General features: G+C 47.0%; 1 protein-coding gene across 1 annotated transcript in view; it reads left to right on the top strand.

The window, feature by feature from the left end:
• Positions 1–210: 210 nt before the first annotated feature.
• The window catches only part of MYO5C (myosin VC), a 91,841-nt gene continuing 66,803 nt past the window's right edge, over positions 211–25,248 (top strand). Inside the window, exons 1-8 of the mRNA XM_004755408.3 lie at positions 211–437; positions 10,395–10,505; positions 15,519–15,684; positions 16,270–16,414; positions 19,332–19,488; positions 21,099–21,242; positions 22,370–22,451; positions 23,823–23,930. Coding sequence (XP_004755465.1) covers positions 411–437; positions 10,395–10,505; positions 15,519–15,684; positions 16,270–16,414; positions 19,332–19,488; positions 21,099–21,242; positions 22,370–22,451; positions 23,823–23,930 — 940 coding nt within the window. The 5' untranslated portion in view covers positions 211–410. The remainder of the gene's footprint in view (positions 438–10,394; positions 10,506–15,518; positions 15,685–16,269; positions 16,415–19,331; positions 19,489–21,098; positions 21,243–22,369; positions 22,452–23,822; positions 23,931–25,248) is intronic.

Raw genomic sequence — 25,248 nt, 5'->3', positions numbered from 1 at the left:
AAACTCGGACGGGGAGGGTCTCAAAACTTACCTGTTTCCGACCCCTGAGGGGGGGTAATCCAGCCTGGGCGGACGGCTCAGCACCCCCGCCAGGTGGACCCACTGGACCGCACAGCGCTGGCCAGGAGGAGGCTCGCTCCCTGCCCGCAGCCCCCGCCCCATCCAATCGCGACGCGGACCCGCCAGGCTGGCTGGGAACGACCAATCGGCGGCTGCTCTCCTCCCGAGGCGGCTACACCAGGGGAAGGTGAGTAGACCGTCGCTGGAAAACTGCCCCGGCAAGATGGCCCAGCGCTGACTTACGCGCCGGCCGCGCTGACGGTCACTCGTCCCCGGGCCTCGGAGCCTCCCGCCCGGCCCCCGAGCCTCGAAGCTTCACGGCCCTCGAGCTGTCCTGGCCTGTCTGGCCCATGGCTGTGGCCGCGCTGTACACGCAGGTACCTAAGGGCGGGCCCGCGGGAGGGAAGGTGGCCGGCGCTAACGCTGACTGTACCTGGCGCCCAGGCCACACCTGCGCACCTGGAGCGCTCGCCGCAAGGAAGCGCCGCAGAGGGCCTGGCGACCGGCAGCACTCGGGATGGGAAGACCAAGTGCGACGGGCTGCCTTCCCCGACCCGAGCTTCCCGGTGCCCAGGGATCGCGACCCCTGTCCCCCGCGCCTCTCCGCCCCTCCTCCGGAGCCACAGGTGGAATCAGAGTTGCCCACGGGTACATAGAAATCTCAGACCCCGGCGATTAATAGTATCCGTAATCTTCCTGACCCTCCTCGGAGCCCCTGAACAAGAAGCTTAGGACTACAGAATTCAGAATGCTTTCTAGAATTCCTGGGTCTTCAGAAATGCCTGCACGTGCCTTTAAGTTCAAGTCCTAAGTGAAAGCTGCCTGGGCGTTATGAGGCAAGCTTCACCCGTAGGGGTAGAGGGCTTCTGTGAATCCAGAGGCCACGGGCTCTTCACCTCACACACATTGCTTTACAATTTATAAAGCATCTTTCACGTACATGCTGATTCTGGGAGTCACTCTAGAGCATTTCTTGCAAACTATGTCTATCCCAAGGCTGAGGGCTCCACCCATTATATAGAAAGATAGCGTTCTGGAACCCAGGATCTCCCGAGACGAGCTTGGCTAATTATTTGGATAAAAAATAATTTGAAAAAAAAGATTTTTGAATAGCCATAAAGTCGGATCCTCTCACACCCCAGCGGAGTAGACTCTATGGTTGCTGGTATTCCCATGGCTAAGACTAGAATCTATCCATTTCCCCCTGATATATCCCCTCGGGTTTATATTTTAAAAGACACTTTGCTATAGATACAAACAATAGTTATAAATCATTGTTTCAATGTTTTTTTCTTCTACTATGCTGAATTAATTACAAGTACAAACCATCCAAAAATTACTGTGCCCTCTAACACATTTCCATTAACTAGAGTTCTAAATGGGCACTGTTTGAACCTCCATTATTCCAGAAGAGTTTACCGCTGAGCATGTGAGCCCTCAGATATCCAACAGGGCTTCTGAGGCCCTCAGCTTACTGGAGGTAAAAGAAAATTCTGGAAAAAAAAAACAATACTTGGAAGATATTTTGGAGTACAGAAAACTGTTGATTAATTTATTTTAGATAACTGATTTTTTAGAAACAAAAATACACAAGTGAAGCTTCTGTATCATCAAGTGCCTTACACCACAAATATTTTTAAATACTAACTAGGTAGCAGGCATAATATAGGAAAACTGATATGGAAGAGTTTTCTAGAGAGGAGCTTGGATGGATAGAGAATCTGAGATTCCCAGAGCCAAAAGGAGCACTGAGGGCCATCCCTTCTCACTTTTATCCAAATAGGCACCTTTGTCCCAAGGTTGCCTGTTCCTTTCCAGGTGGTTAGTCAGTCCCCATAAGGTCAACTGCAGAGGTGGAAGTTTTTATAGCTGTTTAGGTTTTAGACAGCGTGTTTGTTAATGAGTTTTCCTGAATGGAAACAAAATCTAAGCCCTCTCCCTTGCTTCCCCATCACTTCCTGCAATATTCCCCAAGTCTACGGATCTAACCATTCATTTGTCCTTGAAGGCCAGTACACAGGGTTGGCCTAAGTCGACATTTGTGTCCGGGGACCCTTGGCCATTTTTATGTCCCAGGAATGCTGCTTCTCTGCACAGTTTAAGCCACACAACATTTTAAAGCGGTCTGAACCCCCATTTCTTTTTTTTTTTTTTAATTTATTTTATTTGACAGAGAGATCACAAGTAGGCAGAGAGGCAGGCAGAGACAGAGGGGGAAGCAGGCTCCCTGCTGAGCAGAGAGCTCGATGTGGGGCTTGATCCCAGGACACTGAGATCATGACCTGAGCCGAAGGCAGCGGCTTAATCCATTGAGCCACCCAGGCGCCCCTTGAACCCCATTTCTGCACCCAGCGGCAAATAGTGACACTGCAGCAGGGTGACAGGGCGGAGGTGGCTCTCCGTGGGTGACAGCCATACCACCCTGATCTGCAGGCTACCCCGTTCGCTCAAGTCACACTTCACACCTGCCTGCCCCCAGTTGAATCTTCCTTCTGGCATATGCCTTGAAGACTGATATATTATCAGCCATAAAACATTTGTTTAGTACTTTCTGATTAAAACGTGCTTGGGGGAGGTTAGAAAGATTTTTTTTTTTTTAAGTGATAGAAATGAGACATGTCGTGGGGCGCCTGGGTGGCTCAGTGGGTTAAGCTGCTGCCTTCGGTTCGGGTCATGGTCTCAGCGTCCTGGGATCGAGTCCCTCATCGGGCTCTCTGCTCAGCGGGGAGCCTGCTTCCCCACCCCCCCCCTGCCTGCCTCTCCATCTACTTGTGATTTCTCTCTGTCAAATAAATAAATAAAATCTTTTAAAAAAAAAAAGAAAGAAAGAAATGAGACATGTCGAATAATTCAGTTTGCTAAAGCCCTGCAGGGATGGAGGAGCCTGCTGGTGATAGAGCTGAGAAGAGAGGGTCGCGGTAGCTGAAGAGTTAGGTCAGAGCTTTATACTCTGGTGCAGATTTTGAGCATGGGAAGACGGGACCAGGGCTGTTTTTGAGGAAGTGGAGTATGCCAGCCGTACCCATGGGTCTCAGGGGGCTGGATTTTCAGGTCATCCTAAGTATCAGGGAGAGAATTAGGGCTGCCATATTGGACAGGGTGAACGCAGGCAGAATCCAGAGCGTGTGTGGAAGTAGGTGATGATAGGAATGGACTGGGTCAAGGGAGGAACCAGGGATGACGTGGATTTAAGGGTCTGGATGATTGAGAGCAGGGGGGTGCCGTGAACACACTAAGGCCTACTAGGGGGAGGTGAGCTTAGGAAGTCAGGAGGCAGACTTTGTCCCTGCAGGGCTTGAGGCGATGAAGGGGTTTCCTGGGGCCAGTGCCCTGGGTGATTAGAGAGGTTGGTGGGGAGCTTGCACCAGAGTCTTCTGCCCCAAGGTAGGAATTGAAGCCCAGGCAGTGAGAGCCTTGCCAAGGGAGAGAAGAGAGCCAAGACAGTTCACAGAGGAACAAAACTATTCAGAGGTTGCCCAAGATGGAGCCGTGATAAGGAGGAGGAGGTGGGAGAGCTGGCATGGGAGCCACAGGGAGAGAGGTTCTGAGAAAGAGGGGACTCCTGGGAGGAAGTGTGCTGAGAATAGCAATTCCTACTGGAGGAAGTGTAAAATGACCCTTCTCTTTTCAAAAGCTATTTGGCAACATGCCTTAGAAATGTTGAGAGCATTTCTCTTTGAGAGAAACCGGTTTGGCCATTCACTCTTCGAACCCTCTGGAAGCTCCTGTCACTCTGAGACTCACTGACCAGCCGCAAGGTCCTGCCTCTGCATCTCCCCCACTGCTCAGCTCCTGCTCCGCAAACTTCTGGCAGCCCTTGCTGCACTCCTGCCCATTCCACACTCTATGCCTTAGCTTGCAGGGCTCTCTCCACCTGAAATGACTGCTTTGCTCAGCAGCACATCACCTTCCAAATCCAATTTGACAGTGCCTCCCCCCTCCCTTTTTTTTTTTTTTTTTGTAGTTTCAGAGGTAGAATTTAGTGATTCTTAAGTTACATATAACACCCAGTGCTCATTACATCACATGCCTCCTTAATGCCCATCACTCAGTTACCCCATCTCCACATCCCCCTCCTTTTCCAGCAACACTCACTTTGTTTCTTTCTTTTTTTTTTTTAAGATTTTATTTATTTATCAGAGGGGGGGAGAGCAAGCACAGGCAGACAGAATGGTAGGCAGAGGCACAGGGAGAAGCAGGCTCCCTGCTGAGCAAGGAGCCTGATGTGGGACTCGATCCCAGGACGCTGGGATCATGACCTGAGCCGAAGGCAGCTGCTTAACCATTAACAACTCTGGAAAATTAGATTTATCCATTGTATTATATATGGGTACTTCAAAAGAGTAAAAAAAAAAAAAAAAAAAAAAGATGTAAAAACTAAAATACCAAGCATAGTCTTTTTTTTTTTTTAAAGATTTTATTTATTTGACAGAGAGAGAAAGAGCACACACAAAGCAGGGGGAAGAGCAGGCAGAGGCAGAGGGAGAAGCAGGTGCCCTCCTACCACAAGCAGGTAGCCCCGATGCGGGACTCAGTCTCAGGACTCTGGGATCATGACCTGAGCTGAAGGCAGAGGCTCAACCAACTGAGACATCCAGGTGCCCCCAAAGTTTAGTGTTTAATTGGTGCAACTAAACTGGGAATTTGAATTTTTGTACAGTAGATGTTTACGGAGTGGGGAAGTCATTGTGTCAGGTTCCAGGGTACAAAGATGAGACTCTTGAGGCTCAGGTGCCAGTGGAGAAAATGGGAAACTACCCAGAAACCTGGGGAAGGGTCAGAGAGAGAGAGCTCTAAAGAGGAAGCATTTAATCCTGTTTGGGGTAGAGGGTTGACAGGGTAAGTGCTGCCAAGGACAGGAGTTGTGAGCTGAATCTTGAAATCTGAGAGCAGTTTGCTCACTGGCAGTGAGAAGAGGAGAACTGGTGGTAGAAGGAAGAGAGCCAAGGAAGGGCTTGGAATGTTCTAGAAACTGCTAGTGGTGACAGCTGGCAGAAGGTGGACTAAAGAGGGAAAGAAGCCTGAGTAGGAAGATGGGCCAGGACAGTGGCTCCCCACGTCTGGCTGTTCATCAGAATCAACAAGAGAGTGGGGGGGTCTCAAAGCTTTCATCTTGTTGGACCCCACCCATGGAAATTCTGATTCAGCTGTGGATGAGGCAATCTGTACAGCCACAGAAACCTGGTGTTCCGCCTCGTTGAGGAAGCCCTTAGCCGACTGTGGCATCTGTCAGGGGAAGATTGGTGGAGGCTGGGAGCAGGGAGTTCATCGATGGTTATGGCAGTGGAGGGTGGATGGGGCAGACAGGTGAGACTTGTTTATTTATTTATTTGTTTGTTTGTTTGTTTGTTTATTTATTTTTTAGGTGAGACTTGTTTAAGATGTAGGCTTTCCAGCACCTGAGGGCCATTTGGTTGTTGGGGGTGGAAGGAGGGGAGGGAGTCCAGCACTTAGGACTTGGGGGTCCCAAGTTTCTGACTAGACAGTCAAGAGAACTGAGGGTGATGAATGGGTTTGGCGGGATATGTAATGATCATTAGAGCTTGGAATTTGTGAGCATCTGAGGACATTTAGGGGCTGGCATCTGGAGACCACTGGAAATGTGCTCTAGACCTGTTGAGAGATCTAGGCTGGAGGTCTCTGGTGGACAGGTACCAGGGCAGTTGCCAAAGCTTTGGGAATTGAGGACACTCTAGAGAAAGCCTGTCAGGAGGAGGGCCTGGAAAGGACACTGGGAGACAGAGGGGATGCTGGGGAGCCTGGGAAGGGCTTGGAGGGACAAGGGAAGGGGAAGAGAGGGAACATAGTATCGCTGCTCTGGCCTGGTTGACTGGGAATGTGGAGATTCCCTTCCCGTCCAGAGAGCTGCTGGGAAGGAAGCTTGTGGTGTCCTCTATTCCATGTCAGGTCGTCAGTCCTTTTTGTGGCCAACAGCTGCAGATGCCTTCCAGTAGGCAGGCAAGGAGACAAGATGCTCTCTCCTCAGCTGAGCATGTGGGGTGGGGGATTCGGCATGTTCCCGGGGACGTATCACTTCCCAAGGGTTGTGCTCCTGAAGGCTTTCCCTCATTGTCACGCCTCCCTTGGCTTGGAAGTTAGGGGACACACGGTATCGCTCCATGGGAGAGTGTTTGCAGGCAGGACACGGAGGGTGGGCCTCCCTGCTCCCCGGTCCCATAGCAGGCCTGTCCCTGGCGGGCTTGGCAGCAGTCTGAGTCTGGAGGCTCCTGCTCCACAGGAAGGAGTCACACCGGGGAGATCACATGAGAGCTGGTCACATTGTTTGCACAGGCTGCTGTTTGTTTGCCTAAGCACTGCAAAGTGAGCTCTTCCTCCGGGTTAAAGCGTTAAGGCCTGGCTTTGTGGGTCAAAGAATGTGAGGAAGGAGGGAGAGACCCAAGGGTGTAACTGACACGGAACTGGGTAAACTTTGTCATGTTTACTTACCAGGCTGGGTTGCAGCCACGGGGCCTTCAATGACTGGCAGCATTGCTTGGCGGAGGCACCAGGCCTGGCAGGTGTGGGCGGCCTGGGGAGTCAGGGGCCATCGACACCATTTGTGTTTCTTCCAGGAGGAAAGCAAATTGTTCCAGGGTCCTAATACTGCCTTCCATTTAATACTGCTTTTGGCCAAAATAAGCCAGTGAAACTAATCAGCCTGTGCACTCTCAAGTAGATGGTTGCAGGTGAAAGCTCAAGATTCTTTTCTTTTCTTTTTTTATTTTTTTAAAAATATTTTTATTTATTTGAGAAACAAAGCGATCGGGAGGAAGGGCAGAGGGAGAGAGAGAAGCAGGCTCCCTTCTGAGCACGGAGCCCGAGGTGGGACGTGATCCTAGGACCTGGAGATCATGACCAGGGCTGAAGGCATATGCTTCACCGACTGAGCCACCCAGGTGCCCTGCCTGAGAGCTCGAGATTCTTCTCAAAGCCAGATCATATAATAAACTTTATATGAACTCGTTCATATACTGAGTAGTTCAAAGTAGGAGTCACAGGCCCTGGCTCCATGAAGTCCTGGCTTTCGTGACTTTGTGTGGTGTTCGGTGAATTACTGGCCTCCCTGAGCTTAGAGTTTGGGGTCAGTAAAACAGAAGGCTTAGACTGGCTCAGTGACTTTAACATTCCTTCTCAGAACTCCTGGCTTCCGTGGGAGGATGCCGGGGATGTCAGCTGCGGCGCCCAGCTCAGAGCCTCCTCAGGACTGCCTCTGCTGTTCCTGTCTCACGTGGGAGGCTGGCCCCATTTCATCTGAAGCAAGCCTTCTGTGGCTTTAAAAAGAGCTTTGACAAACAACTTGAAGTAGATGATCTCCCAGGACCCTTTCAATTCTAAAATTCTCTAGTGGCGGGGGTGCCTGGGTGGCTTAGTCGGTTGAGGGTCCAACTCTTGATCTCAGCTCAGGTCTTGATCTCAGAGTTGTGAGTCTGAGCCCTGCATTGGGCTCCATGCTTGGCTTGGAGACCACTTAAAAAAATAATAGAATGAAATGAAATAGAATTCTACAGTGGCCAACTCTTGATGCATGGGGATATGACGTTAATGATTTCACTTACGAGGTTAGCAGTGTTTTTGATAGCAAACCTGAGGTAGGAAATGGTAGCATGTGGAAACAAGTATGTGTGGAGGGGGGGGTGTGCCTGTGTGTTTATGAGACATCTGTCCATGTTTGCATGGACATGTGTATCTGAGTGTGTATCATTGCCCTCCAGGTCATTCTTCCGTCTTCTCTGTCCCTGTGTCTGAAATCTTACCCATCCTGTGACTCATTTCAGCAAGCTCCTGCAGGCTCCCTCCTAGCTGTCAAGAATTAAAGCAAACCAAATAAACTAGGGACTCAGGACTGATATCCAGCCACTGAGATACATATATATTTCTTTGCTTAAATAAGCCAATTTATTATTAACTAATAGGTAAATGGATGTGCTCCTTAATCAACTTTGCCCCAATCTAGTACTGGCATTCTGAAATTTGTTTCTTACTTTTCTTTATTTCTTCCAACATCAAACGATTTTTAGCATACAATAAAGTTGGAAGGACTTTATAGTGACCATCTGTCCTACCACCTGATTCTTCCACGAACATTTCACAATATTTGTTATATGTCTATCTGTCTTCCTATCCTTCTGTCCAGTCCTCAGACCCTCTTACTTGTTGAAGCATTTTAGAGTAAATCACATGCCTCAGTACATGTCGTCCTAAATATATTAGTGTGTCTATTGTTAAGAGTTTCATATTTGTTTAGTTCTTTGTGTAAGATTTTCAAACAGTGAAACACCAGTCTTAGGTCTGTGTTCTGTGAGGTTTGAAAAGTGCTTACCACCTGGGTAACCCAAACCCCATCAAGGCATAGAATGTTGCCATCGCCCCCAGAACATTCCCTTGAGGGCCTTCCCACTCACTTCCCAGCACTACCTACCCACAGAGGCAACTACTACTCTGACTCTGCCCCTTACCTTAGTTTTACCTGTCCTCGCACTTCAAAGGGATTCCGACAGAACATACTCACTGGTGGATGTTTCTTTAGCTCTGCCTCACGATTGGAGATTCGTCTACATTCTTGCTTATATCAGTAATTGATTCTTCCTACTGGTAAATAATATTCAATTGTGTGAATGTATCACAGTTTCATTTGTCTTTTAATTCGTATTTTTGTATTTGTATTTGTATTTTAATTCATATTAATGGACATCTAGTTTGTTTCTAGTTTTTGGCCAGTATGAATAAAGTTACTATCAAGATTCACGTACATGTTTTTTTGTGGACCTGTATTCTGATTATAAAAGTAAAACATGCAAATTGTAGAAATTATGTAGAACCATACCGAGGAAAATAAAAATGCCATGATTTTATTGCTCTGAATCTTTTTGTAACTCAAAACTCCTGAAGGTACAGTCTTTCAACACAAAGGAGTATTTCCTCAGTCAGATGGCAGCAGTAGACCAGTGGCCCGAGGAGCAGAGGGATGCAAATATGCACGTTTGCACCTGCGGCTCTGAGTCAGAGGCTGGCTGGGTTAACTGGAGGAGGACTGTGGTGACTGAGAGCAAATGCCTTTCCTTCTTAGCAACTCAGCGCATACACATAATAGATGCTTATTAGCAAGTGTCAATCGAATGAACGAATAGATGAATGGATAAACAGATGAACAGCTCTGCAGGGTAGTGTGAGATGTGGGGTCTGGGAGGAGGAGTAAGAGTAGTCCGTGGATGCTGCCGACAGGAAGAGAGGAATTAACCATGTGACAGACATGGAAGCCCCCTTGTCTCTATCTTGAGCAGCATTCAGGTGCCACCGGTGGGTTCTGGAGAGTGAGTCTGTCTCCTTCCCAGCATGCCAGTGTGAGTATTAGACACACAGTTTAGTCTGCTAGGGCTGCCTTAAGTAGCCTGTGGCCTGGGTGGTGCTTCAACAGCAGATGCTTATGTTGTCACGGTTAGGAGGCTGAGAAGTCCGAGCGTGCAGACAGTGGCTTTCCCCATGTGTACTCTTGTGGCCTTTTTGGCGCATGCAGGTCGACAGAGAGTGCAGTGGGAGCTCTCGGGTGTCTCTTCCTACAAGGACACTAATCCCATCAGATCAGAGCCTTTTTACCGCATTTAGCCTTCATTACCACTTAAAGATGTTATCTCCAAATTCAGTCTCATTGGAGATTAGGGCTTCTAGATATGAATTGGAGGGGGACAGGTAGAGACATAATTCAATGCAGCAATGAGATTCTGCCTAAAGACAATCGCCTGTTGGGAGTGGAGCCCAGCAGCCGCAGCTGGCCTTCCGCATTTCCCACAGTGGGAATCCTTGGCTATCCACCAGTGCAGTTAAGACTGAGGTAACACTACTCTAGCAATACTTCCATAGCATCTGGCAGAGTGCTTTCAACTACACAGCCTAATTTAACCTCCCAGCAAATGTGAAGTAGATATTGTACCCACTTTATGGATGAGAAAAATGAGGCACAGGAAGTTAAGTGTCTGGCCCAGAGACCCATAGCCCATCAGTGATGAAGCAAATCCCTCTGTTTCAACTCTCCTAGACCGCGCTCAGATCTTCCCATGAAAGGACTCAGGATTTTCTTTCTAGTCCCAGGCTCTCAGTTTTCAGAGTATGTTTAGGATGCTTTGGGAATTCCATTGCCTATAAAAATGAAGCAGCTAGGTGTGGGGCCTCACAGACACACTGAAGACTACCTCATATGCAACGGTTAGGTAAAAGTATTCCTGAAGAAGGGACCGACTGAGCAGACGGAAAGAAATCTACCTGAGTCTAAGTATCTTATGATCTGCGTTTTTGTTTTCAAAGTTCTGAAATTAAGGCTGTTTTATTCTGTTGTTCAGTACAACAGGGTATGGATTCCTGATCCTGAAGAAGTTTGGAAGTCTGCTGAAATAGCAAAAGACTACAGAGTTGGTGACAAAGCCCTGAGACTCTTGCTGGAGGATGGAACGGTGAGGGTCCTTGCTGGCCGTGGCTGCCACAACGTGTAAAGGGGTAGCTGGGCCACATGTGGAGGGTGACCCGTGGTCCCGTGGGAGTAGCCGGGGGGTGCTGTGATCCCCTCCTGTTTGTGCCACATGCCCGACATTGCCCTAATGAAAGCATCAAGGGCCCCGTGTCACCAGGGCCTCTCTCTGGAGCAAGACACAGGATGCAGGTCTCTGTCCTGTGCTGCATCCCCAGGGATCCAGCATGGTGGGGAGAACACTGAGGAATGACCTGCCGGTTTGATTTAATGGGTCTCAGCATAGAGCGTGAGCAAAGATGAGAAACTTGGAGGGAGGTTCTCTGAGCCCAAGGCAAAACCTGGTAGAAAGAAACATCACGATGGGAAGAGGAAGAGAAATAGAGGAGGAAGATAGAAACTAGGAAGGGGGAGGGAGGGGTGGGAGAAGAACAAAAAGGAGTAAAATCCGTCCATGGGTGGTAGAAACAGACAAGCACTGGGACCTCCAGGGGTTCATGTGGCGGGGTGATTGGGGACGTGATGGGAGGTGGGGCAGGAACGGAATGCCAGCTTCGCGTGATGTTGTGAGGAGCCTGTCCGTGCAGCTGGATCACGTCAGCGGTGGCTCCTGTGCTCCGGGGTGCCTGTGAGCAGGTCCTCCCAAAGGTCGGATATGTCTTTTGATTGTCAGCTCCAGCAGATTTTACCATGACTTTAAGTATCCATCGTGAGTTGTCCTTTGCCGCCATACCCCATAGCTGTAATGACACTCCCACTGGATCCATAGTTAGGTGACCTTACTTTTTAGCTTCAAGTCCCTAGATACAGCGCTGGGCAAAGGATTCGTGTTCCATCTGGGTATTAGAGTTGGTGCAGAGAATATCATATGAATATTAAAATGTTGGAAATTTTGAGTCATGCACAAGGTCTCTGTAGAGACAGGACACAATATTTACAATGAGACTATTGTGGATTTGGGAGCTGTTTCCTGAGATCCTGGGAAGGGAGATGAGCATGTGAGCATAGCCGTTAAGGGCATTCCCTCAAGAATCATGCTCCAGATTCAAAGCCTGCTGTGGCCACTCTCTAAGTCTATAACCCTGAGCCCTTGGGTTTCTTCATATGCAAATTGGATTTCCTAACAGCACGGTAGTGACAGGTTTGCTGCAGATCAAATGAGATGATCCGTGTGTGTGCGCACGCATGTGCACGCACATGCACATGCACGTGCAAACTCAAGAGACCGGCAGGAGGATGCTGTACCCACATGGAACCTGCCCTTTCCCACCAGTGGCTCCTTGCAGCCTTGTTGAGCACATCCCGTGTGCGGTGCAGATTCTCATTAGGGAGCGTGCGGCTTGGGAGGACAAATCTCACAACTTGCTGCTTTAGTTATATCAGCAGGGCTTCCGATGGCGACATTCCTGGCTCTGAACATGAGCCCAGGAGAGGCAGGTAAGAGGGCAGCCAGCCAGACTGCTCCTTGGCTTAATACTTCCTCTCTTCCATGAAAGACAAAGTCTGTTTTGTTCCTCCAACTGTTCGTCTAATGTTCTTTACATACGGCCCTTCCCCAAGACTCTCCTCTTTTTCTCTCTGTCTCTCATACACACACATACACACACTCATGCACACACACACACGCAGCAGCTGAACTTGGAAAGGAAGTTATTGATTTAAAATGATAACAGAAAAACTCAGGGAAAGAAAAATCATATGTGAGCAGCATTTTTCTTAATTTTATTCCCAAAATAAAAATGTGTAGATTGGGGTGCCTGGGTGGCTCAGTGGCTCAGGCCATGATCCCAGGGTCCTGGGATCGAGTCCTGCATTGGAGAGCCTGCTTCCTCCTCTCTCTCTCTGCCTGCCTCTCTGCCTACTTGTGATCTCTGTCTGTCAAATAAATAAATAAAATCTTTTTTTAAAAAAGTGTAGATTAAGAATATTCTACTTGGCCCTTATCTTTCCTCACTCACAAAAATTAACTCAACATGAATTAAAGATTTCAATGTAAGACCTGAAACCACGACACTAGAAGAGAACATAGGAATAAAGCCCCTTGACATGAGTCTTCGTGATGTTTTTTGATTTGACACCTAAAGCACAAGCGACAAAATGAAAATATAAGCCGGTGTGACTACATCAAACTAAAAAACCTCTGCCCAGCAAAAGAAACTATCCATAAGGTGAAAAGACAACCTACAGAAGGGGAAAAAATATTTGTAAACCGTATATCTGATAAGGGGATATTATCCAAAATATACTCATCTGTGGAATTTAAGAAACCAAACAGATGCACATAGGGGAAGAGAAGGAAAGTAAGATGAAAATTGAGAGGGAGCCAAATCATAAGAGACTCCTAACTGTAGAAAACAAACTGAGGATCACTGGAGGGGAGTGGTGGGGGGATGGTTAATCGGGTGATGGGCATTAAGGAGGGCACGTGATGTAATGAGCACTGCAACTGACGAGTCACTGAACTCTACCTCTGAAACTAATATAAAATTTTTTTTAAGTTTTAAAAAATAAAAATAAAAATCAATATTGCTGAAAAAGAATTCTTAAAACTCAATAGAAACAAAACAAAACAAAAAAACCCAAACCAACCAACCAAACAAAAAACTAAAAATGGGCAAAGGACCTAAATAGACATTTTTCTGAGGAAGACACCCAGATGACCAACAGACACTTGAAAAGGGGCTCGACATGAGTAATCATTAGGGAAATGCAAATCAAAACCATCTATATATTCTCGTGCCTACTAGCATGGCCATCATCGAAAGGACAGATAGTAAGAAATGTGGTGCGGATGTGGCGAAAAGGGAACCCTGGGCCCTGCTGGTGGGACTCTAAATTGTACAGCCACTATGGAAAACAGAATGGAGAACCCGCAGACATTCTATTTATTTATTTATTTATTTTTAAAGATTTTATTTATTTATTTGAGAGAGATCGAGAATGAGAGGGGGAGAAGGTCAGGGGAAGAAGCAGACGCCCCATGGAGCTGGAAGTTCCATGTGGGACTCGATCCGGGGACTCCAGGATCATGACCTGAGCCGAAGGCAGTCGCTTAACCAACTGAGTGACCCAGCTCCCCCCCGCCCCCGCAGACATTTTAAAATGGCGCTCCCCTGTGGTCCAGCTGCTCCTCCTCTAGGAATATATCCAAAGGAAACAAAGACACGAACTCAAAAAGAAATCTGTACCCCATATTTATAGCAGCATAAGTCATAATCATGAAGATGTGGAAACTACTTAGGTGCCTATCCATCGACAGATGAACGGATAAAAAAGTCATCTGTGTGTTTCTGTACAGTGGACTATCCCTCAGTCCTAAAAAACAAACCCTAACATTTGTGACAACGTGGATGGAATTTGAAGGTATTATTCTGAGTGAAATAAGTCAGAGAAAGACAAAGACTATGATCTCACTTATATGTGGAATCTAAAAAAACCAAAAAAAACAGCAACATAAAAAAAAAACAAACTCAGAAAGAAAGATGGGACTTCTGGTTATCGGAGGCAGGGGTAGGGATGGAGAAGGGGAAGAACGTGACCAAAAGATACAAACTTCCAGCTATAAGTCCTAGGGGTGTCGTGCACAGCACGATGACTAAGGCCATGCCACGAGGAAACATCAATGAAATCCTGAGAATTTTCATCACAAGGAGAAAATTTTTTTTCTTCTTTCTTTTCTCCTTTTTTTATTACATAGATATGACGTGATGGATGTTAGCCGAACCTACTGTGCTAATCATTTCACAGTACATGTAAATCAAACTGTTGTGTTGGACCCCTTAAAATTATACAATAATATGTGTCTGGTACTTCTCAATAAAACAGGGAAAAATAATAACTCTGCTTGGGGCCGACCCACAAATATATTTGTGCTGGAAACAGAGCAGGCAGCTGTGATTCAATCCAGTTGGCCTGGATTGTCCCGAGCTGCTCGGGCCACACAGCCCGACCAAGTCACCGACAAAGCCCTGTCCATGTGGACGGGAGGTGTCATGACTCGGACTTCAGAGCCAGCCAGGCCCGTAAGAACCCTGTGAGCTTGGACAAGGAGAGGAACCTTTCTGAAGCTGCCTCCGTAGCTATTAATTAGGGTGGATGTGGCCTCCTTGGAAGGCAGTCTTGAGGACCACTGACTGAATACTTGGCAGAGGGTCTGCATGGTGGGCACTTGTGAGGGGGATAGGCACGTCATCGTGTGGAGCAGGTTCAGGACCAGGAATCGAAAGGCAGGCAGCCTAGGAACATGGAAGGGAAACAAGCTTGCTGGGTGATCTTGCTCGAGTCACTTCCCCAGGCTGTGAGTTGAAAGTGAAGAAAGTTAGAGCAGGTGTTCATCATGGACCCCACAAGGCTTGCCAAACTCTCCTTCGTTCTGCTCAGGCAGCTGCTGTCAGAATGCTAGGTGAAATCAAGTGTAGGAGACACCGTCCCCAGCAAGTTACCCAGCCTTACTCAGCCAACGCCCAGGATGACAGCAACAGGCCTCCTTCAGCAATTGACGGGAGTCAGAGCACCCACATCCTCTCAAAGAGAGACCGTCATCCACATGGGCTCCTTCAGACACTTCTCACCACCCAGCAGGACCCTGTTTTCAAGCAAAACGTTCATGGTGCTCAGCATCTAACCCACGTACAAGTGGACCCCCTGTGGTAGAGCTGGGGGTGGCATGCCCAGGTCCCTGCCCATGTAGCTTCCCTGTCACCTCTCACGGACCCTTCAACGAGGTCTTGTAGCTCCAGCCAGTCTTTCCACAGATGAGAGAGGAATGGTCCAGAAAGGATGAGAGACTTGCCCTTGGGCCCACAGCCAATATCCTAGTCCCCTGGATCCCATTCCCGAAGAGTCAGTCATGGAGATGATTTTCTCTTTGCTCTACATACATTTGTTTTTCAGAGTGTCTGGGATCACTCCAAAAGGGGATGGATAGGACGGAGAACAGGAGTTCAGAAACACCAAGAGTCTTTCACTTCTAGAACTTTAATTCTGTCTTTGTCCACAGGAGCTGGATTATTCCGTTGATCCAGAATCCCTGCCTCCGCTTCGGAACCCCGACATCCTCGTGGGCGAGAATGACCTCACGGCCCTCAGCTATCTCCACGAGCCTGCGGTGCTCCACAATCTCAGAGTCCGCTTCGCAGAATCCAAACTCATTTACACCTACAGCGGTAAGGAGAGCAATTCTAAGAGAGCAGCCGTGACCAGAAACACCGTGCTTGCTGTCTAGGGTGTCCCGAGTACGTTTTATATCATGTTTACGTTAGAAATGTCGAATTCTGCCAAAAGGTACACTTGGACCTAGACATTTGCCCAGATTTTTGTCTGACAAGCACAGACATTTGATCTTCAAGAGTCTGTTGTAAACAGAAGTGTCTACAGGTGGGGAGAATCTTGTGCAAGACTTAAGATCAGACTCCCAAGAAAGCTGTAACTGGATAAAGCTTGTGTTTGAGTTTCTTACTGGATTTAATACATTTATGACTTACTCTGGGCAATGATGTTATCATTATATTTACATTGAGAATTGCAAGAGCTTTCAGTTTTAGGGCAGTCCCATCTGTCATCTCCTCCAACCCTGACAGTCACCCAGAAATGTGGGTGGCATCCACAGGGACCTGAGATCCAGAGCGTTATGTGACCTGCCCCAAGTCACAGGGCACACTTAATAACTGGCAGAGCTGGGCTTGCTCCTAAGAACCTGGAAAAGCAAGTGACAGTAAAATCCCAGCACTGCATTGGGCATCTTTCCCCAGGAATCATTTTGGTGGCCATGAATCCTTACAAGCAGTTGCCGATCTACGGAGATGCCATCATCCACGCCTACAGCGGGCAGAACATGGGCGATATGGACCCACATATATTTGCCGTGGCTGAAGAGGCATACAAGCAGATGGCCAGGTAGCCTCCTGCTGGGCGGGGCTCCCTTCTTCTGGACCAGCACCCCGCCCTCATGTGTGCTGAGCCCTCACTGTGGAGGGGGACCCTCTGGCACTGGTCTTGTTAAAGGGGACTGTGGTAGAATGGACTACCTATAACCCAGTAGCAAATGATTGTCTGCATAACTTGTCTAGACCAGGTTTCCTGGTTTTTCTTCTTCCAGGGAGTCAAAAGTCAAACCTATCAATCTGGGAATGTCAGATGCTTCGCTTGTGGTGTGTTTGGTTGGAGGAATGTTGATTTCTCCATTGTGAGATGCGCAAACCTTTTCCCTCCTATCTGGGCCAGCAAAATCTTATGATAGAGGAGCACAGGTTTTAGCTGTGGGAGATGTAGAGCTTTAGCCTCCTTTTGCCACCTGTGTTCTGTGTGGCCCTGTGGAGTTTTCGTTTTGCTGGCGAACATTTATTAAAAGCCTCCCGTGGAGCAGGCCCCGTGCACTCATTCTCATACACCATCGAGGGTCCCCTCAGACTGGCCTGCAATGGGGAAACCTGGGCAACAAGCTGAGGTTTGGGGGTCACCCGCCCAAGGCCACCAGCAAGCAGAGCTGGGATGTGTGCTCGGGGTTTCGGACTCCACGCGTAATGTTTTTTGGCTTTTGGCTTTGATGTCCTCATCTGTAAAGTATGAAGAATAGAAACACCTTCCTATCTTTGTAGACCCTTTTGTGGTTCTCAAAAGAACTTTCCAGGCAGTGATCTCCTTTAAGTCTGGCAATGCCCCTGTGAAGTGCATTGAGCTTTGCCCTGGTGAACACAAACCTGAGGCACAGGGCCTGGACCTGCTAACCATTTACCACATAATCCCGGGCACAGCCTCTCCACTCCCCTAGCCTTATTGTCTTTATCTGTGAACCAGACACTCCGAGGGCACCCATTTGTGATTCATGGCTTATAATCAGGGGGAAGAATGGTGGTGTGAACAAGGTAGAGTGTGTGGTCCTCTCTTGCAGAAAAGGCTGATGGGCTGATGGACGGTCTGGGACTAGTGTGCCACCTCTACCAGCCGTCAGGGACCCAATGCCTTCCAGATCTTCAGTCCCTGGAGTAAGACTTCCCTCCTGAGGGCACACTAATACTTAGCTGTCTCCTCCATACTCTGTGTGACAAAGTGTCAGAGGGGAAGTGTGTGCCCCTCCTGTTTATGGAGGGAAGCCCCACAAAACCCCTCTGCTCACAGCTCTTTGGGCAGGACCTACTCCCATGACCATGCCTAGTGACAAGCAGAGCAGGGTTATATAGTCTTCCATATGGGCAGCGGTGTGCCCACTAAAAGTTGGGACATAGTCTCTAACAAGGAAGAAAAGGATGAATGTTGAGTAGAGATTTAACAATTAATGACCAACTACTTTGGTCTCTGATATAGCAAGATTCCTTCCAATTACAAAACACCTATGGTACTGGGATTTGTCCTGCTCCCTGTAGATCTCTGTGATGGAAGTTCATGTAGTTCACAGAGTTCACAGAGATGTAGGTCTCTGTGATGGAAGTTCATGGCTCCCAGCCTGATGGGTCAGGGATGCTCCTGGGTATCAGCAGTCTGAGCTCATGGGAGCTATAGGGCTGAACCAGGGTCAAGATCAAAGACCCCATTTTCTCTCGAGGGCTTCCTGTAACAGTACTGAACATAAGGTAGTTTTATGTTGTACTTGCTGATACTAAACTGGCACTCAGAAGAGCCTGGCTTTAAAACTCCCTCCCTGTTCTACCTGGCCAAGGGATACTGGGGCTGTCTGTCACTCACTTCCTCAGAGGCTTGCTTTTTTGGGCAGGAACACTATCTCTGAGGTCCTTCCGGTGTTTACAAGGAGGCTGCATACTCTGTGTCCTGAGTCAAGTCATTTAACCTTTCTGAACCCCTATTGTACTCTTCTGTAAAATGGGTATATGTGGCATAGACTTTTTTCCAAGGCTTAAATGAGAATCCTTATAAAGTATTTGTGCAGTGTGTAGTATATCAGCAATGCTGGATACCTAGACCAGCATGATAGGAAGATTTCTATCATCATCTTACGATATGAAAAGTTGAATGCATTTTTTTAAGATCTCTAAAATATGTAGGACACGTTGGTTTACTGAGCACGTATGTTCCCAAGCATATTTTGAATAGTTGCTCTCCAAAATAATGTCTTTAAATGTCTTATGTTTATGTGGGGATACACAGAGAGGAGTTCACCTGGGCCCAAGACAACTGTCTTCAGAGGCCTGCTTGCAAAGCTGGCCCAGGGCTAGCCTAAAGGAGATTGGATTTTAGCAAGTTTCCCACCCAGCCTAATTGATGAGGGTGACTCACTGTACCTGGATTGTTTGCTTAAATGATGGAGCTCATGCTGAGCGCCTCCTCTCCTTCTCAGCATCTTGAATTTCGGTATGTGCTCGGCTGAGGATGCCTATGTGACCAGCCCCTGCTGAAAACCCTGGGCCCCAACTCTCTGAAGAGCTTCCCTGGTGGACAGCACTTCCATGGGTTGTCATAACTCACTGCTGAAAGATTTAAGTGTTCATGCCGGGCTTCCTCTGGATTTGTCGCCCTGTGCCCTTTCCATGTGCACATTTACTTTGTATTCTTTCACTATAATTCTTAGCCATGAGGATGGCTATGCGCTGCACCCTGTGAGTCCTCTAGCAGATCACTGACATAGGAGTGGTCTGGGGGACCCTCAGCATGGGGGACAGAGCAGGAAACAGCTGTGTGTTCAGCTTGATCCCATAGAAAAAGAGACTAGAAGGAAATTCAGTGGAGTATTAAAAGCAGTTAGAGTGATGAAACAGAGTTTGCCTTCTTTCCACTTGTCTGCATTTTTTCTTCCTGAGTATATATTGCCTTTTTAATAGAAAGAAATGAGCATTTAAAAAAATCCTTTTATTTGCTTCAGAAACAATAAAAATCAGTCAATAATTGTAAGTGGGGAGTCAGGTGCCGGGAAGACTGTGTCCGCTCGCTACGCCATGAGGTATTTTGCCACCGTCAGCAAGTCCAGCAGTAACACCCACGTGGAGGACAAGGTTCTGGCGTCAAACCCCATAACAGAGGTATGCAGCTGGCGGGGGTGGGGAGCAGGGTCACAGGGGACAGTGTGTGATGGAAAGGTGGGTTGGTTTGTGTATGTGTTTTCATGGCTAACTCAAGCCCTCCCCTTTAAAGACAATGGAAGTGAGGGCAGGAAAGTGCACCAACTTTCAGGAGCTGATTGGTAAATATTCAGGAATTATTTTGCAAGCCAACTGTTAAACCTTTGGTAGTTTGACATCAGTCATGGTGGGAATATATGCACCTTACAAATTGGCAAATGCTACATAGCAAGACCCTTCTTCTCCCCTGCCAAGAGCTAATCCATTCACACAATGCTAACGAGGGCAGAGGTGTGGGCAAGGCCAGCCATGCAGGCACTCAGGAGGAAGGAGCCTGCCCTCAGGGGAGAAGGGGCGTCTGAAAGGCTCAGGGGATGTCCAAAGACCAATTCTGGCTGCTTTGCAAAATGGGAAAAGGATTGACTTCAATTTATTTGGAAGCACAGCAAAACAATTAAGACCATTAGATTCTTAGACATCCTCTCTCTGTCTTCTTAAATCAGAATTATGAAAAAATATTTATCAGACCATGCATTTTATTTAAGCCATTGTGTCAGATAATACAGAAGGTGATGGAAAAGTATAAGACCCGGTCCCCAAGTCTTAAGACTCCTCTAACATAAACATACTTTAAAGTTAAGTGGAAACATAGATCATAATCTAAGATAGCAGTATAAAATTGTCCAGAGGCACTGCCCAGTGGATGAATTTATGTGATTATTTGTTTAGGATCGATCTTGCCCAGTAGATGGCAAGCTCCAGAGAGGCAGGACCCTGTCCACTTGGCTCACCTTTGCCACCTAAGCACGTGGCCCATAGGGACTCAGTAGATGTGTCATCAGAAAGCATGATGACCTGGGCAGGAGGATTAGTTTGTGTGCACGAGAAGAGTATTCCAGATGGAGAGTGCTCAGGGACGGGGGAAGGGATGGGTAGAGGAGAAACAGAATTCAGGAGCAGAAGTAAAAAGCAAAAGCCTTGCCCAGAGCGTGGAAAGGATGAGAGAGCACAGTTTTTTGGTCGAGTGGAAGGTCTGAGTAGGGAAGTGATGAGATAAGAGTAGAAACCAAGTTGAGGGACGTGTGCTTTGAATCGAGCATCTGTAATATTCAGAGCGTGGATGTGTCGAGGCACTTTATATTGTCTTAGGTCATCCTCCCCACTCTGCAAGATGCAGATTATTCCCACACTACAGATAAAGAAACTGAGCCTTGGAGAGATGAAATAATGCTAGAGATGTTCTAGCATTATACAGATAGCGGAGAAGGAGCCTGGGGCCAGAGCCGTCCCTGAGCACATCTCCATCTGGGGCCATGTAACACCAGAGCCCGTGGTCCAGCTGATCCTGCACAGTGTCTCAGCAGGAAAGGAGAGCTCTGAACAGCCGAGGACACGTCCTGCTCCCCACGAGCTTTGGACTGCTTTCCTCCTCTTCCCCTAGTCCCTCCGCCCCAACCTCCCTCTGCTAGTCAGACCCCTCCCCAGCACGCAGGACTGGATTTATTGAAACCGCTCCAATAGTGCGGATGCAAAGACCTTTGTAACGTTATTGAGGGACCTGTGTTCTGCAGGCGGTGGGAAACGCCAAGACGACCCGCAATGACAACAGCAGTCGGTTTGGGAAATACACAGAGATCAGCTTTGACGAGAGGAATCAGATTATAGGAGCCAACATGAGGACGTACCTGCTGGAGAAATCCAGAGTCGTCTTTCAGGTGAGGATACAAACAGCCGTTAAATATCCTTTTCCCCAACTTTCAAAGCACGGTTCGCATTTACGTACTCATTAGACCACCTGTATTGCTCTGTGACTTGAAGAATCGAATTTCCTATCTTTCATCTGCCTTTTAGCTTTTTTTTCTTTCTGCCTTTTTTTTTTTTTTAAGATTTTATTTATTTGATAGAGATCACAAGTAGGCAGAGAGAGAGAGAGAGAGAGAGAGAGAGAGAGGAGGAAGCAGGCTCCCTGCCAAGGACCCTGGGATCATGACCTGAGCCAAAGGCAAAGGCTTTAACACACTGAGCCACCCAGGCTCCCCTTCTTTCTGCTTCTTAAAAACAAAAAAAAATTGACAGATGGATGCAATATCAGTGGAGTGATATGAATCCACCGAAGGGAAAAATTTTGGATCCTTTGAGTTTCACAAACAAGTTCATATTTTCAGAATACAAAAACTTCTTGAAACAGACAAAGCTGTTTAGACCAGCTTTCCTGACCAAGAAGGGAATGGGCTTACAGTTAGTGGGGGTGTTTAAGAGAAAGGCTCTTCTGTCAGTAAAATGGAGAAAATTTCATAATTTTGGTCCAAGAGAGTAACAGTAAGCGTGGTATTTATTACAAAAAGTATCTTAAAAATTTCAACTGGTACAGGGGCTCCTGGGTGGCTCAGTGGGTTAAAGCCTCTGCCTTCAGCTCTGGTCATAATCCCGGGGTCCTGGGATGGATTCCTGTTTTGGGCTCTTTGCTCGGCGGGGAGCCTGCTTCCTCCTCTCTCTCTCTGCCTGCCTCTCTGCCTACTTATGATCTCTTGTCTGTCAAATAAATAAATATAAAAAAAAATTTCAACTGGTTCAAATTACATTATTCTCATTTCACAGGGTGTTTTCACTTAAAAACATTTTTTCTGGGGTCCTTATCTGGAAGGTGGTCTTGAGCCAGCAGAGGGGGAACAGGTTGGGTCACAGTGCTACTGACCAAAGTAAAAAAAATGGGTAGATTGTCAGTGTCCCTAAGAGCAGAATTGTCAATCCAGGTTAGCCATCTAAGATCCCTCCATTAAGAACCTCATATTTTTACTTGTAAAGAGCTGGTGTAATTTCAAGACTTTCCTTTATTTTACAGTCGGAAAATGAACGAAATTACCACATTTTTTATCAGCTTTGTGCATCTGCCCAGCAGTCGGAATTTAAACATCTTAAATTGGGTACGTGTTATATAATGCATGGACATGACTCTCTTTTATATAGGGACTTAAATTCCAGGTTGATTTCTTTTTCTTTTTCTTTCTTTCTTTCTTTTTCTTTTTCTTTTTTTTTTAAAGATTCTCTTTATTTGAGAGAGAGAGAGTGAGCGCAAGTATGGGGAGTGGCAGGCAGAGGGAGAGGGAGAAGCAGACTCCCTGCTGAGCAGGAGCCAGATATAGGGCTTGATCCCAAGGCCCCTGGGATCATGAATTGAGCCAAAGGCAGACAATTAACCGACTGAGCCACCCAGGTGTCCCAAGTTTGCTTTCTTCTTATAGTAATATCACTTAAAAAATACTATGTCCAAAACAGGCCCTTGGGTTTTAGGGGTAGAATTGATGCATCTAACTAAGATGATGGGTTTAAAAACCCTTTTAAACTCCAGGGTTTTTTCCCAAAGCTCATGGGTGATGATGGTCATCTAGCTAGAGCCACATGAACAAGATCTCCTGACACCTGGGACTTGGTGTTGTCAAATCCCTAAACTCTTCTTTATCTGAACTTCCTCGGATGGTTGTTTTCCAATATGCATGACATATTTCCCTGTCTTCTGAGACAGAGTGTCTCTGTCATCATTTGAGCTTCCTTGATGACTCATTATTCATCATGATGGGTCATTATTCTTTGTCATTCCAACTAATCAAACCACAGGGACAGCAGAACTCTTTGTCCTGTCTCACAAACATCTGGATTCCTGTGCTGTCACAGCTCTCTTCCCTTGGTTGCTTGTGCTGGGTTGGTAAATAGAATTGTGCGGTGTGTGGGAGTTGAACGCACACACTCCGATCTTGGAGAAGTTGTTTGCACTTGTGAAGAAGCTAAAGTTCCTGAGATTTCATATGAAGGTAACATCCATGCCTTCTGCAGAACAGGATGTGAATAGTGAATTTGGAAGAGCTGTCGGTAGGCCCACCTACTATTGAGGTATTAGCTGTGCATGTGGTTAATCTCTTGACTGTGGTGCTGATTCTGTTAGGGCATACATATATCAAAACTCACCAAAGTCTACATCTTAACCCCAGACAGTTTATTCTGTGGAGGGTAATCCTCAGTAAAGCTATTTAGAGGAGTGAGATATAGGAGCAAAACCCAGGAGCTTTGTGGTCAGACAGGCCCGTGTTCAGACTCTTGCCCTCCCTTGGCTCTGGCACCTTCAGCAACACACTTCACTTCCCTGGACCCTGGCTTCTGCGTCTGTCAGATAGACTCCCACAGAATTAATGGAGTGATGTGTGTCAAGTGCTTATTCTAGTGTATTATGTGTGAGCTTTCTGTCTTGCTTCTGTGTCACAAATTTCTGTGTCACACACGTAACCATCTTTTGGTTGCAGGGAGTGCAGAAGAATTTAACTACACAAGAATGGGAGGCAGCACAGTCATCGAGGGCGTGAATGACAGGGCAGACATGGTGGAGACACGGAAGACCTTCACGCTGCTGGGTAAGTGGAAATACCCTAGCCAACGTTTGGCCATTTTCTCTTTAAAACAACAAGAACAACAAAAAACAAAATGAAAGGCCAGGATGCCCAGCAGGTGTGTGTTTTGAAGACTCTTAATAAATTCTAATCTTAGGATGAGCCGATCAGGATATATTTGATGCCCAAAGTGGACAAGACTGGTGCTTTTCCCTTAAAAGATGTAGATATTGATGCGTTCACCTGCAGTGGGGCTGGTTTGCAGTGAGCAGTGGGGGCTGTCTGCCCAGTGGGTGCTCTTAAGCAAATTGGGGCTGACTTCAGAGGAGACTGGTGCTCAGACTGGGGTGGGGTCACGTTGACCCTACCTGGCCCAATAAAATAGCAGACACTTACATGGAACTTACCAGGCATCCCAAGCACTTCATTACCTGTACTAGCTTGCTCAATTTATAAGCACTTTATGATGTAGACACTAGTATTTCCCCCATTTTAGAGTAAGGGGACGGAGGAGACTCACTTCTTTTTTTTGAGAGAGAGAGAGTTTGAGAGAGCATAAACAGAAGGTTGCGGGGTTGGTGGGGAGCAGAGGGAGAGGAGAATTCCAAGCAGTCTGCCTGCTGAGCGTGGAGCCTGACACAGGGCTCCCCAGTCGTGACCTGAGATCATGACCTGAGCTGAAATCAAGAGTCAGGCGCTCAACCAACTGAGCCACCCTGGCACCCTTCTTACCACAGTTTTATACAGAAAACAAAATCTTGCATTGCTTGGTCTTTCTCCCCCTTGCTTTTCCCACATGGAGCTCACATTTGGGAAGTGTCTACCTAATGGCGTTGATGAAAATGATCATTTACTTTCCTATAGTGTATTAGTGTAGACACTAACACATAACTGTCAGTCAAAGCTTTGGATCAGTGTGAGACCACAGACTATTTTTACTTCTTATAGAAAATATTTGTTTCACCAAGTTATTTTCATTGCTGTGGTTTTGGTGACTATATTTAAATGTAAAAGGCAAAGAATTTGAGGTTAAATATATCAGAGTAATAGGCAACATTACCCTTAAGGGTAATTGAGAATGAAACCTTTGGGTAGTTGAGAAAGAAAACTGGTTGGTTTCCTAAGCAGAATTATCATCTGATTCTGCCCCTTCCAAATTGCTTGTTTTTTTTTCTCTCTTTTCTCTTGTTTGTTTGCTTTCTTTCTTTCTTCCTTTCTTTTTTTGAATAGGCTCCACGGTGGGTCTCAAGCCCAATGCAGGGCTTAAACTCATGACCCTGAGATCAACACCTGAGCCGAGATCAAGGATAGGATGCTTAACTGACTGAACCATCCAGATGCC

This window comes from Mustela putorius, unplaced genomic scaffold (assembly GCF_011764305.1).
Source record: "Mustela putorius furo isolate JIRA1106 unplaced genomic scaffold, ASM1176430v1.1 tig00003898_pilon_pilon_pilon, whole genome shotgun sequence".
NCBI lineage: Eukaryota > Metazoa > Chordata > Mammalia > Carnivora > Mustelidae > Mustela > Mustela putorius.
The sequence above is the reverse complement of the archived record's forward strand: the minus strand, read 5'-3'. Positions and strand labels throughout refer to the sequence as shown.